General features: G+C 43.9%; 1 protein-coding gene across 2 annotated transcripts in view; it reads left to right on the plus strand.

Annotated features, from left to right (window-relative positions):
• The window catches only part of klf8 (Kruppel like factor 8), a 44,040-nt gene extending 30,069 nt beyond the window's left edge, over nucleotides 1-13,971 (plus strand). For both annotated transcript variants that reach the window (XM_076273506.1, XM_076273508.1), the window contains exons 3-6: nucleotides 606-1,239; nucleotides 6,019-6,130; nucleotides 8,150-8,292; nucleotides 10,607-13,971. In XM_076273506.1, coding sequence (XP_076129621.1) covers nucleotides 606-1,239; nucleotides 6,019-6,130; nucleotides 8,150-8,292; nucleotides 10,607-10,788 — 1,071 coding nt within the window. In that variant the 3' untranslated portion in view covers nucleotides 10,789-13,971. The remainder of the gene's footprint in view (nucleotides 1-605; nucleotides 1,240-6,018; nucleotides 6,131-8,149; nucleotides 8,293-10,606) is intronic.
• Nucleotides 13,972-15,075: the final 1,104 nt, after the last annotated feature.

A 15,075-nucleotide genomic window follows, 5' to 3' on the forward strand; every position in this document is an offset into this window, starting at 1 on the left:
TGTGTGTGTGTGTGTCTGTATATGTGTGTGCGTGTGTGTGTCTGTATATGTGTGTGCATGTGTGTGTCTGTATGTATGTTAGTGTGTGTGTGTGTGTGTGTGTGTGTGTGTGTATGTTTGTATGTATGTACGTGTGTTGTGAGCAGTGTTTATGCATGAATGAGTATGTGTGAGCTTGTATGTTTGTGTTTATGTTGGGTGTGAGTTTGGGTGTATGTTGAGGGTGTGTTTATGAGTATGTTTATGTGGTGTGTGTGTGTGTGTGTGTTTTATGGTGGCAATGTGGCATATGCTCATATACTCATCACCTCTTCTCTCTCTCCACCACCCTTTGTGTCTCCTCCATTTCTGCTCTCTTGTGCTTCGTCTTTCTTTTTCACTCTCATCCTTTTTTTCTTTGGCCTCCGCTTACTATTTTCTCCTCCCTCTCTCCCCTCCTTCCGTGCATTCTTATTGTCTCTCATACCCTCCCATCCCTTTATTGCCCCCTATCCATCTCTCCATCTTCTCTCGCATCTCTCCCCTATCTGCATCTTTTTTTCTCTCCTCTCCATCTCTCTCTCTCTCTCTGTCTCTTGCTTTCTTCTCTCCTCCCTCTCTTTTAGCCAGCTGAAGGAGCAGAAGACTCTTCTCTGGCGCTTGACCTCAAATGCAAAGCCTCGCCGCCGCCCCTCTGTGCCATCGACACGCACCCTTCCTCCCCTTCCTCCGCCACGCGGGCCCAGCAGCACCACGACGACGGTGACCACGATGACACGCATCACCGCGACCACAGTAACCACGACGACCACGACAGCCCCCAGACAGAGCCTGTTGACCTCTCCCTCAACAAGCCCCGCCCCTCGCTCGCCAAGCCCACCTCCACCATCCTCTCGTCCAGTCTCGTGGCGCACGGCGGCTTGACGGCCGTCGCCACCACGGCGACGGCCATCCCGGCCACGGTGCTGTCGTCGGGCTCCATCCTGGCGTCGGCGTCGGGCATGATGGGCGGGCAGCAGATCCTGCACGTCATCCACACCATCCCGTCCGTCACCTTGCCCAGCAGCATGGGCATGGGTCAGCTGCAGACCATCCCCGTGGTGGTGCAGTCGCTGCCCGTCGTCTACACCGCCGTGCCCGCAGCTGCCGCGGCGGCCGCCGCTGCCGCTGGGGACGGTGGCAACAACGGCATGAGCACGGCCGCCACAGCCGCCATCACCGTCCCACTGATCGGCAGCGATGGACGCTCGGAAGGCTCGGGTAAGATACAGGGGGAAAGTGTGTGTGAGGGAGTAAAGGCGAGCGTCCACTGGCGGCGATATCGCGTCTATGGATTTGACGCTCAAGAGAGAACAATTTTTTAAACTTCTAAACACGTGTCAAACGCCGCCAGTGGGCTTTTCTCCGTTAAAAATAATTCAAAACTTTGGCGTCACTTGATGCACGTCAGACGCCACCAGTGGGCATTGGCCTTAAAGGAGAATTCTGGCGTTTTTCCACATACTGTAGATCTCTGTTTTTCAAGGTCACCAAGTGCTGTCGGTACGGAAAAAAACTAAAACAATCAGTTCTACCTAGGTCAAGGTGCTGCAGCCAACAGAGAGAACTAGAGCTACCAGGCAGCTACATTTCTGCACTCTGGGGGCATGAACACGAGGCTCATGAACATGCCTCCATAGTGTAGCACTGTAGCTGCCGGGCAGCTCTAGCCCAGGGCTGTACTTGGTGACCTAGAGAAACGGAGATCTATGTGAAAAAATGCCGGAATTCTCCTTTAAGGGGCAGAGTCGACTGTCAATGTGTGGGTGTGTGCATTGTGTAGTTGTGTGATGGTATGTCAGTGTCTTCCTTTACAATGTGCCCTTTCCTTCCCACCTGTCTGTTGTTCTTATATACTTAGGCTATGTCTACACCAGTCCAAAACACTATTGTAACGCTTGCGCCTGTCATCTACACTACTTTGGAGCTACTTTACTATTTTTCGAGCTCCTGAAATGGATCGATTTGACTCGATAATTCCTATATGATCCTAAATGGAAATATTATGTAATCAGGATGAACCTGTTTCGATTTCACCAGCACAGTGCAGCCAGTGTTGTTATGAAAGTAAAACAGCTTTTCATCTCAACTACTCTTTTTTAGTAAGTCAGATTAGTAACATGGGTGTGTGGTAGACCAGTTTCAGGATGAAGTCATTTGGTGAACTTGTTTGAAGTTCACCAGCGGGTGTTGGGGTGGATACCAGCATCATGTGATGGGTTTTAGCCAATAGGAGGTCTGTTTTGGTTAGGGGCGAGTGAGGAAGTGGCCTTGGAGGCCCCCCACCCTCAGTTAAAGCCTGAAGTCAGTTCCTGTGCTAGTAGTAAAGAGGTTAAGTCACACACACACACACACACACACACACACACACACACACAGACACACACACACACACACACACACACACACACACACACACACACACACACACACAGGTCCATGAGTCTCTGTGGTAGATGAAAAATGAAATACTCACACTCGCACACAGTCCTGACCTGGAGTCAGCTCCTGTGGTAGAGTAGACGTTAGGGTTGGTAACACTCATTCATACACACACACACACACACACACACACACACACACACACTCCCACTCAGACAGTGGTGAAAGAAGTACTGAAACTCAGTACTTAGTAAAGTACACATAACCAGAGAAATATTTACTCTAGTAAAAGTAGAAGTACCACAATGACAACCCTACTTAAGTAAAAGTAAAAAAGTACCTGCTTTTAAATGTACTTAAGTAAAAGTACTTTCATAACAATTTATTCTTTTAAGGTCTATATTCTAATGAAAAGAAAAAACAGTATGGGCTGCGGCATTTTAATTAAGTTAGTTTTAGGCTCATGTAATTGTGCTTACCATCTACCAGGGTGATCTGCAGAGTTAAATATCATTAAGCAGAACCAACAAAGAAGATTATAAATGGTATACAGGTTATAAGTGTGGGTGCTGGTGCTCAAAGTAAAGGTGCCCTATGCTGCAGTTGGAAGGATCACAACTGATTGCAGGGTCAGAGTGGGACACTTAAGGTAAATCACATGCCTACAACTACACTGTCTGTAAGAGAGACAGGTAAGGGGGTGATAGGATGTGTCTTTACAGAATAGGAGTTAATATAGGAACAGCCTCCCCTGAGCTAATAAAAAAAAATGGTAAGCCTATATTAATAATCACCCTGTTGCTGGCAATGGAATCATGTAATTAGCAGTTGTTAGTTAGACATTTTTTAATGTTCTTGCACAAGAACTTTGGCAGACTGGTAGCTACGTATGCATCAGAGTGGAATCAGGAAATACAGGTGATTTGATTCATAAACTTCAGGAGAAAAGAATGTGACTTGAATGCACACGAATTCCAGGCCATTTTATATAGCCTTCTAGGCAAAATAGCTTCTAGGCTACCACATAACATGCCCTGTAAATGCGCACTTTCTTTCCTGTGTCTCTGCCGAATTTGAATGCTCCTCTAGTTTCTCTCAACAGGGTTACTTGCTCACTGAAACTGAACATTAGATCTTCCATGTGAGGAGGGCCCTCCATTTCGAGGGCTTTTGAGATCTGAGGTTATTTCCTAACAGTAAAATTAATTATTATTAGCATGCTACATGTCTCCCCTGCACACATGCGAGTTTGTCAGGGAGGAGGAGGGGCCGCTCATACTTCCCTTAATTATTGCAAATATAGACCTGGTTGCGACTTCAGAACAGTGTTTGTGAGTGCTACTTTGTTAATATTTGGGAAACTGTGAGTAAGGGGCTACGACCGCACAGCCAAGGCTGCTGAAGTGCCACGAAGGCGCAGCACATGCACTTCTGAAACAATATATTTAAGCTCACGATATTCAGACTGGCCCAAAATGTTAACGTCCCACCGGGAATCCTCCCAAGCTCCTCCTGATTAGCCACTCCGGGCCTGCTTGATTGGTGCAAAGATCTAGAACCCAACTTCACTGGTAAGATAAACATGTGCCGGTCAGGTTGCCATTTTGGCAGAAAGAAAAAACTGATCATAAAATGCAACAGAACGTATTGTAGAAATGTAGTTGAGTGGAAAGTATGCACTATTGTCAAAAGTATGCACTATTGATTCTACTTAAGTAAAGTACAGATACGTGGAAAATGTACTTAAGTACGGTAATGAAGTATTTGTACTTTGTTACATTCCACTACTGCTGACAGACAGACAGGCTAAGACAAACACCAGTTAGCAGCAGGTGAACGAGGGAGAGGTCATAGATACTGTTCCTGGATCAGGCCCCCCGTCACTGTTTTCTCTTCCAGTCTTTCTCTATCTCTATTCCTCCCTCTGTTTCTCCTCCCTGACTTCTGTCCATGCCGTTGGTCTGACCACTCTGCACTCTGGCTGCCCCTCAGTCTGTCTCTGTTGGTGTGTCCCTGTCTGTCTCTCACTCTGCCTCTATCTGTCACCCTCTCTTCTCTCACACACACCCTGTTATTTTATCACTCCTCTCTTATCAGCGCTTACACACACACACACACACACGCACACACACACACACACACACACACACACACACACACACACACACACACACACATACACATACACATACACACTCACGCAAATACATATTCAGAGAAATACATACACCCAAATATACACACACACACACACACACACACACACACACACACACACACACACACACACACACACACACACACACACACACATACACATACACATACACACACACTCACGCAAATACATATTCAGAGAAATACATACACCCAAATATACACACACATACCCAATAACAAACACACAGTACACACACTCATGCTTGGTCCCTTTCCCGCAAACATGGACACACACAGACATGCATACAAGCATGTGGTCTCAGTTGAGGTTTCATAAGAGCAAACTGACCTTCTTTCCTCAAACAACATGTTTGGGTTTAAGAACAAAAACTTCTGCTACTGTTCAAACTTTACAGATCACACAGGATCAATACACCAGTGTGTTGGTTCAGCTGTCCTTAAATCATGAGATACTGAAAACCTGGTCAAAGTCAAACATGTTTTTTCTAAAGTTTCTAAAGATATTGGTCTTGCACAGGAATATCCACCTACACCCCAGGCTTGTACTTAAAGCAACCAACCTTAAGTATGTTGTAAGCGTAAGTTTCTTTTTAGAGGTATTCTGAAGAGTATTAGCAGTGTAAAAGCATAGAGTATTAGTAGTGCAAAAGCATAGAGTTCATTCTTTGTGGTGCAAATACATGTCACAGCTCACTAAAGTGACATGTTAATGAGGCATAAAAGAAAAAAACATTCAAATGTCTCATCAATGCAAAGAGTCACACAGTTACCCAGAATACATACTTTTAAGTTTGTGTTGCATAGTGTTTTGAAATATGTTTGTATGAACAGAAGGAGGTCCTCTGGTCAAAGGATGTTAACATGAAAGTAGGTTGGCCAGGGTCACAGCTCAATTAAAAAGGAGTTGAACTGAACACACACACACACACACACACACACACACACACACACACACACACACACACACACACACACTGGTGAGGAAAGGATGTGCTCTGAAATACCCAGGAGATAGTGTGTTTTCTTTTTTAGTGTGGTGGGGGGAGGAGATTAGTGTGTATGTGTGTGTGTGTGTGTGTGTGTGTGTGTGTGTGTGTGTGTTGGGGGAGGCATCAACACAAACAAAAGAAGCATCCCTGCCCCCTCCAATTCTCAGGGTTGATTAGGATGGCCCATCACTTCAGTCACTCTCTCACGTAACCTATAAGTGGTGTGTGTGTGGGGGTGTGGGCTTTTAATGAGATGGCTTCATGCATTGAGTTGTTACCAACCACACCCTGTTTTAAATGGGCTCACCCTCGGAGCCACTCCTATGGCATCACCCCCACGTCCTTCAACACCCTTTGAGTTGAGAGTGTGAATTGCAGAAGTGTTGTTTGAATATGAAAAGGCTGCTGATGAAATTAAAGGCTAAATCCTTCGTCTGTCCCCTTGTAGTTCGCATCAAGCCCGGCTCAACATCCCCGGTGGAATTCCAGAGTGATAGTGATGCTGAGAGTGGGACAGAGTCTGGATCGGCGTCCTTCAGCACACCGGGACTGGACACGAGGTGTGTGTGACTTAAGTGTGACAGTTTGCTCCAACATAACGACAGTTTCCTCCAACATAATGACAGTTTCCTCCAACATAATGATCTTGAATGTGGCAAGAGTCTTTGCCATGACATCAACTAGATGAAAGGAAAGGGTCTCTCTGTTTCTTATTGTCCAACATCTATGTGTGTGTGTGTGTGTGTGTGTGTGTGTGTGCTGTATAGGATAGGATGGGGTGCAGGATTTGTTTTAAGTGGCCATAAGTGTTTACATGCTTCTCATCAGCTGGTAGCTACATAGACTATCTTGCCTCTGAATGTTTTGTATCTCTCTAAAGGGTGTGCATATCTTTGGGTGTGGGTATAGGATAGGGTGTGGTAGCTCTATGGCTCAGAGTAGAGGGTGTGTGTCTGGCTGTGTGTGTGTGCGTGTGTGGCTAATGGCATTACCGCACTCTGACTCTTGCATAACCTTTTAGTGTTCCAAGGAACTAGGGCATCGCTGCTCTACATGGGGCTAAAAAATCTGGGTGCCTGCACTTTGAGTTCAGTGTGTGTGTCTGTGTCTGTGTCTGTGTCTGTGTGTGTGTGTGTGTGTGTGTGTGTTGCTGGGCAGGGTTCTCCTAGGACTGGGTGTAAACAAGCTTACGTAACAGGGCTGCCGTCACACCTCCTCATAAACGGTTTGAAAGGAGGGATAGAGAGAAGGATGGAAAAAGAGAGGGAGAGGATGGCAGCACAGGATGGAAGAGTGAAATTGCCTTTTGTGTCAGGCATTGTGTGTGTGTGTGTGTGTGTGTGTGTGTGTGTGTGTGTGTGTGTGTGTGTGTGTGTGTGTGTGTGTGTGTGTGTGTGTGTGCGTGTGTATGTGTGACTAAATAGCCTGGGCTATGTGCATGGAAGGAAAGGGAGTGAACCAGTTGGCAGACTGGGTGTGGAGGGAGAAAGACAGGGTGGGTGAGAGAGGGTGAGAGAGAGATAGAGAAAGAAGGGAAGAAAAGGAAGGAAAGGAGGAGAGACCGAAAAAAAAAAACTTAAGGGAGAAAGACAGAGAGACGGAGAGAGAGAGAGAGAGAGAGAGAGAGAGGGAGAAAGAAAGAGAGAGAGAGAGAGAGATAGAGAGAGATACAGAGAGAGCGAGCTCACAAGAAGGATAATGGGTGGAGGGGGTCTGGCTTTTTTTGGAATTTTTATTGTGTGGCTCCCTCTCCTGACAACTTTAGGCTAATGCGGCCACCGTAGGTCAATCTACCTCTCATTTCGAATTAAAGCTACCTTTTCAGTCATATTGTATTAAAACAGGAGTTTGCCATCTCTAGAGGATGGCTCTGTTTGTTTCATGTCACATTCAGCTCAGGTTTGGGAAGAACAAGGGATGAGTAGAAACAGACACATACACTAATGTTAACTATCTCATCAGGATCAGGTTACAGTGAAACCTACTGTAATTTCCCAAATATTAGTCGCGGCTTATACATTGACTTTGCAAAACTTCTTCAGCTACGAGGTTAATATACCGGGGCAGTTAACACGGTATTAATATGGTTTTGTTTTTTTAACTTGCATAAAACACTGTCCTGCGGCTTACACAATGCGGCTAATGCGCAGGAAATTACTGTATATTTTCTGCATGTGAGGCAGAATTGTCAGTCATGAAAGTAATCATGTAAGTGATTTAACCTTTACATTTGGAAGGTTGTTAGGACATGTAAACTAAATGCATATAGGACTCAGGGCACGTTCTGTAATTATCAGATGAATTGAAGTATTAAAAGCAGTGCTTAACTACAAAGAACTGAATGTGGAGCTCCAAGCTCCAACACGAGCGTGACCTTTTACACCCACCAACACCCTAAATGACACTAGCCTCATAACCCATCACTCTGCAAACCGGTGCAGTAACTTCACCCACATACATTTCCCTACTGTCATTCTCTCTGACTGTCTTTTCTTTTTTTTTTCCTCCCTGACTTTTTCTCCCTCCCCCTCTCTCTATATCCCTCCCTCGCTCCCATTCTCTCTCTCTCTCTCTCTCAGCTCGGGCGTGGACATAGACCTGCCTGTAGATCCCGACTCACCTGATATGAAGAGGAGGCGAGTGCACATGTGTGACTATGATGGCTGCAACAAAGTCTACACCAAGAGCTCCCACCTCAAAGCCCACCGGCGGATACACACAGGTACACCTCACCTCCTCCCCCACCTATGGGCACGCGCCAGAGCAAATTTGAATTTGCACATTCTGCAGTGTTTCCCACATATTTTATTTTAATTGTATTTGTGGTGGTAGGTGAAGGAGGGGGGAGTGTTGAGCAAACATTCTGTGTTGGAGTCAATAAAATGAATAGCCTATAGTTATACTTGCCTTGCACGAGAAGTCGATATTGACAAGTAGCTGAAACATTACAGTGTGCTAACCTAAACAACCCAACAGTATTCTAACGTTAGCGTAGGGATACTGCTTCTTATATGCTTGCACATAACTTGATTAGAGAGAGAGAGAGAGATGAAATGAAAGGATTTCATCCTATAAAGTCAATGTATGGGAAACACTGTTCTGTATTTGAATTTGCTCTGCATGTCCGTCTGGAAAGGAGCCCATTGACACCCTTTTCAGAGCTTTAAAACGTCTAGAGTGTAACCAGCAGTGAAATTTCACTTAAATTGGTGCATTAAACTCTTAACAAATCTTTTTCAAAGTGCAGCAAATACATCTCTCTTGTAAATTAAGGTTTTAACTGCAGTTGTTTACTCAATTCCACAAAGACAATACACATTCCTAAGTTTTTGATGATTCAGAAACGGACGATCGATTTGCTCCTTTTCCAGACCAATCTGCAGAGCAAATTCAAATTTGATAACAGTTTTGTCTGGGTTCACCCAAGCTGGTAGAGCCAATAACCATGCTGTAGGCAATGTTAAAAAGGAATTGGACTAGATAAGTGAAACGGAATTCTGTGTGACTGTAATTGTAATTGTCATTTATTTATTTGAACAGGGACAGTGCACAAAAAAAAAACATTAATAGATGTACTGTATGTGCCAGGTTGTAGCAAATTGCTAGTTTCCGCCTGGGCAGGTAGATGGCGCAATATAATACAGACAAAGTATTTACAGTATACAATACAGCTACATAAAATCATAAAAATCTAGACATTATTGCCCAAAGAGCTGCAGTGGTTCAGGCAGAAGTTTGACACAGTGTCTGACAGCGAGAGAAAAGTTTTACAGATGGAGACAAAACACACCTCTCTGCACTGAGGATCAGATGGCAACATTTGTGATGCCTGAGGCCATTTGCTTTGTTATGGAAAACAGATTTGCATACTGTTATTAATGGCAGGTATGACAAGTGGTTTGTGGTTAGGAGTGGCTGAGAGTGGAGGTTCCATTTTTACAACCACAAACAGATCTCTGATGATAATTACTGCCACGGAAACAGAGATTAAAGCATATGATTTATGGGATGTAAAATGACTTCTAGAGAAAGTCACCTCTGAAGACATTGTCATAGAGCCACGGACTTAACCAGGTCTACATAAGATCTCCATGGCCTTAACCGGGTCTAGATAAGATCTCCATGGCCTTAACCAGGGATCTAATCAGATTGTTGGAAAGCCCCAGCAGTCAGGTGGCTCTTCAGGAAGCCATGCAGCTCACGGCCGGAGAACAGCACCTGCTCCAGAATTCCAGACAAACACCTCCAGGCTTTGGCGCTGTGGAACAGGCGGCATCTTGTACAGTCCTCTTGGCAATTTACTGGAAAGGAGATTTGCATGTTGTTATCAGTGATGGCCATGACAGATTGGTTTTGAGGCATGGTGGAGGTACAAAGACAAAGTTGACTTGGACATGTGGCTTCATGTGCTGATAGACTGTCAGAACAAACTGTGTTGAATAGGCTCCCAGTCTTGGTTGAAGCTGTGTTATGCAACCATTACAGAGAAATATCCCCAATCGTGGTGTTCTTTTGTATTGCATGGAGAGTAGCCTATCTGTTTTGGTTGTGATGCCAATGGGATGGTTCCTGTGTAGACGTGACCTGCAAAGCACTGGTTATCCCCCAAAAAACACCGTCCAAACGTGCAGTGGAGCTGTGGTCAGTGAGGGCAGATAATAAATATATCACTGCTGATATACATCACGTGTTAGGCCTGTGGTGTTTGCCTCATGTTCCTTGATAACTGCAGGAGGTACGATAACCCCAGAGCTGCAAGCCTTTGTTTAAAGCCTCTGCTCTTCATTCTATTTTTACTGTTCTGTTTTTATTCTTTTTTCTTTTTTCTTTTATTGTTTTTTCTTTTTTATTCTTATATGTTTAGTGAGTGTTGTACTTTAAGAGCAAAGGTTAACCGAAGTCAAATTCCTTGTTTGTTTACACAAACCTGGCCAATAAAGGTGATTCTGATTCTGGGGTAAAGTGTGCTATAAAAAGCTGAGTAAGAAAATGCTGACTGTACTGAGGATGTGGTGTTTCCCTTCTGTTTCCCCCAGGAGAGAAACCCTATCAGTGCACCTGGGAGGGCTGCACCTGGAGGTTCGCTCGCTCAGATGAGCTCACGCGGCACTTCCGCAAGCACACCGGCATCAAGCCCTTCCGCTGCACCGACTGCGACCGCTCCTTCTCTCGCTCGGACCACCTGGCTCTGCACCGGAGGCGCCACGTCATGATGTGAAACTGCCGTTGCCCACGCCACACACCCTACACCCCTTGATAAACAATCACCCCCACCCCCCACCCCCATTGCCTCTCATCTGTGGCAAAAAAACTGTGACATCCCCTCTGGGACTTTGCTAAGCTCCTCTCTCCGCCTGGTCTATGGTGCGGTGATGCTCGTTTGTGGCAGAAGTGGGATGAACCATTTCCAGCAGCCTTCCCCAAGGTTGAGGTATAGAGTGTTGTGCATGTGGGGTGGCAGCCCATTCTCAGCATAACCCTCTGCCTGTCAGTACCCTCCTCTCCCACCCTAAAACAGCCACCTCTGTCCACCGCCAGCCCAGGTCAGGACAATTACTGACGAGCAGAAACCAGAGGACCGGGCTCACTCCTCAGTCTGAAGTGGAGGAGGAGAAAAGAAACGACAACCGCTGAAACAGGGAATCATCTTTAGTAAACCGCAAAAATAGAACAAGACAAGAGCAACATTGTATTGGAAGAGGATAAGATATGTGATGGTTTCTACCTTTCAGCTCAGAGGGTTGTGTTACGTAGCGTCAGTGTGAAGGTGTGGAGACATGTCCTCAGCTGTCTTGTTCCCGTTGACGTTCCCAATTAGATTTTGTTTCTCCTTTCGGAAACGTGTGCTTGTCTTGCATTATGTGCATGGCAAGCCTCTCTCTGTGGTGCGTGTGTGTGTGTGTGTGTGTGTGCCTAGCAGTTTTACATTTCAGAGAGAAATATAATTTAAAGACAGTGGAAGATGCTTCAAGCTCTTTTTTTACCAACCTCCTCAGAACAAATTTCAGAGGGGAGAACGTGTTTTATGTAGTCTTATCTAACCACCTATCCCCATCCCTTAAAAAACAAAACAAAAATCAGGAGAGGGCAAGGCAGATACTCTTAAGACTGTGAATTTTTCCTATTTCCCATTGTTGTATCAATCAGAATTATTTATCCTCTGCAATATTTTAACTAATTCAGTAACAGTATTTGTGTTGTTCTTTTATGCGAAAAAAAAGCCTTTGAAAATTTCTTCTTGCCAAAATTGGCCATGAATAACAGATGCATTCTTTAACGAATGTCAATTTTGTTTATTTCCGCTCTTTTGTTCTGTGAATTTGTTGATTGCGTTTCTGGATGCCATGAATATGGAGGCATGCCAGTCATTGTGTGCGTGCATGTGTGTGTGTGTGTGTGTGTGTGTGTTTCTTGTAAAGAAGACATAATCAGAGATTTTAAGTGAAGTGTGTGTTAATGGCACATGTTGTGACTTCTCGCCCGTCAGAGCCTTAAATGAAGTTTTAAAAAAAAAGCGCAGATCTAATTTGTGCGTCTGGTTTTCAGGGTTCTGGAAGACTCCAGGGAGAGCGAAGGCGCCCTGAATGCCCCCAACCCCCCACCTCTCGCATTTGCACCTCGTCCAACACTTTTCATGTCTTAAACGCTCACGTTTCAGCCCCATCCCAGGGTTCACTTGATTATGCAAAAAAATCAACAACACAAACACATGTGCTCTGGACACTGTATCAAGCATTTATGGTGTCGGGGTTCACTCAGCGCACACGTGTGTGTCTTAGCCACCCGCTGTGAGAAAAAAAAATCTGAGGCCGTCTGTGGCCCTTTTGTTCAAGCTAGCTGGCATAGCCATCATCCTCAATTCAAGTGCTAGTGAGAGGTGGGAATCAGTTGGAGAGCTGCAAGCCTCTCATAATAAAATGCTTTATGGTAAGAAACAATGTTTTCTCCCCAAGTCCAGCCTTTGCAATTTGAGCGCATGCCTAACGTCAGTGGTGGTGGCATGGTCTTTTTGGTCAAGAAAGCAATGCAATCTTCAGATTTTTCTATCATCCTCCGATTCAACTATTAAAATGTTACTAAGCACATCTTTGTAGAAGAGTTATATGCATTTGATTGCAATTCTTTCTTTTGTAAACTTCATAGACCTACGGACAATGATTAATGAAAAATAAAATATGTACATACTGTATATAATCAGAAGTTCAGAATAAATGTAACGGGTGGATTTCTATTTTTAACACTGACTAGACAATGTGAAAACTCGTTTGTTTGTTTGTTTGTTTGTTTTGCTCTATTGGTTCTATGAAACATGTCCTTTACAAACAAAAACAAAATCATTATTTTTTCTGAGTTATTGTTATATTATTCTGGTTCTCAGACCATCCCCACTTGTGGTGTTCTTTTGTATTGCATGGAGAGTAGCCTTTTTGTTTTGGTTGTGATGTTGGTCAGCATGCTAGTGGGATGGTTCCTGTGCAGACGTGGCCTGCAAAGCACTTGTTATCCTGAAACAAACGTCCAAACGTGCAGTAGAGCTGTGGTCAGTGAGGGATGGCGCTCCCACCAGGTGTTGCCCCTAGACCTACAGCACCCCATGAACTCTGTTGAGTGAAGGCTTGAGTGTGATAATCAACACAGCAAAAACATCTGTGGAGCGTGTGTTGCCTTTTTCCCTCATCATTTCTATTCTCCTCAACTTCTGTTGCTTTCCCACAATAGAGAAGTGAAGTCAAATGTGGGCAAAGGCGCTGTGAGCGTGGCAAACTGTCATGTTTCACCCTGAGAGCGGGACCCTTACTCCCCAAGGGATAAACACAGTAAAGTAATATCTAATCACCACCAGGTTTCTTTTCTGAGCTGAGACTGACCACTTAAAAACAATACATTTGCATAATGTACGGATCTTAGAATTAATTGGTTTAAAACGTGTGTGTGTGTCTGTGTGTGAGTGTGTGTGTGGTGTTTGTGTGCATGATTACTATTATATATTTTTTGGTCTGTGTGTACGCTTGTGTGCACACATTGTGTGCGGTTGTGGTGTGTGTGTGTGTGTTTGTGCGTGTGTGTGTGCGCCAGTGTGTGAGTGTGTGCAGGTGTGTGAGTGTGCTTCCTATCACAAATCAAATCTTCTTTAATAAAGGTAAATCAGAAATCATAGGTATTTTATATTGAATGCAGTAACTTATGGGCCAGTACTATATTATACAGTGCAATGCAGTTATCGTTATAATAATACAAGTAATTAATGTTCATTCTTTTGTATTTGTACAGAACAAATGTGTAAAGATCAGTGAGGAAAACGCGCACTTTTTGATACTGTGAGAAATGGTGTTAAAAGTCAGTTTCCCCTGTACAGTTGTGATTATCCACTTCTTTTATAGAATAAAATGTTTTTGGTGCACCTCTGTGTTGAATCCTATATGTGTGTTGTACCTAAAATCTAATATATATATATATATATATTCATTCAAATCAGTAGGTCTAACAGAAAAAAAATGCCTCTTTTCTAACCTAACCTCTTAAATCAGTTATAATGTGGGTAAATAATTGGCCTAGACATATTAGTTTTGGTTTGGTTTCGGTTTTCATTTGCGTTTGGACCCCTCCAAAGATGATGAGGTCAGAGACTGTTTATTGTTGTATTTCCTACATTACCCCCAAGTGTTTACTTGTATTGAAAAGGGAAACAGTCAGATATCGATGGCAAGTGTTTGGCATTGGCACGACTGGCATGAAGTATTTGGAGAAGAGTCTGTAACATCAAGAACTCTCATTGTAGTATCTAACATCATAGAGTATACAATGTCAAATCTCTGCATGTTATAAATTATATACATTGCCCAGCTCCCTGAAGTCACTCAGGAAACTCAGGTTTCTATACACTTGAATTTTAATCAACTTGGTGTGCTTCATCATGATGACCAAAAGTCTTCATTAATTGATAAGAACGTATTTCTGGGCTTCCCTAGCCTTTATTTAAACCTCATATGATAAGCAACAAATAACCTGAGGCTGGACACAAACCTGGGTTCTCAAGGGTCATAAGTGTCGCTGCTCTCTGCCCTGTTAACTGATATAAGTAATTTATGGGTAAATTATTATTTACAATAATGTATGAGAACTTAGCATATCACTGATATTTCAGCTGAAGAAAAGAAGCCATAGCAAGCTCTTAATAGTAGTACAACCCAATTACCTACAACATAGGCAATGTGAGGCAAGCTATTTTTATTTAGGCTTTTTGTACACAGGGGCAATTCAAAGTGCTTTACATAAACAAAAGCAAATAATTGTAAGGGCCGTGACTCACTGGAAGAGAGTGCAGGGACTTAAGTATTTGCATAATGTGGTCGGTTCTTTTTGTTTTCATAAGAAGCCATTTGTATCACCTTAAGCTATTTGATGGTATTTTTAGGGAGGTATGTGAAAAGCCCATTGCATCAACCCTGCTGACTGAGTTTCTCTAAATCATGTATTGACATAAGACACAGAGGCGGACAGAGTA

Source organism: Alosa pseudoharengus, unplaced genomic scaffold, assembly GCF_046254945.1.
Source record: "Alosa pseudoharengus isolate Yale_2024_CS ecotype anadromous, Long Island Sound unplaced genomic scaffold, YU_APseudo_1.1 YU_APseudo_1.1_scf_8, whole genome shotgun sequence".
In the NCBI taxonomy this organism is placed as follows: Eukaryota; Metazoa; Chordata; class Actinopteri; order Clupeiformes; family Clupeidae; genus Alosa; species Alosa pseudoharengus.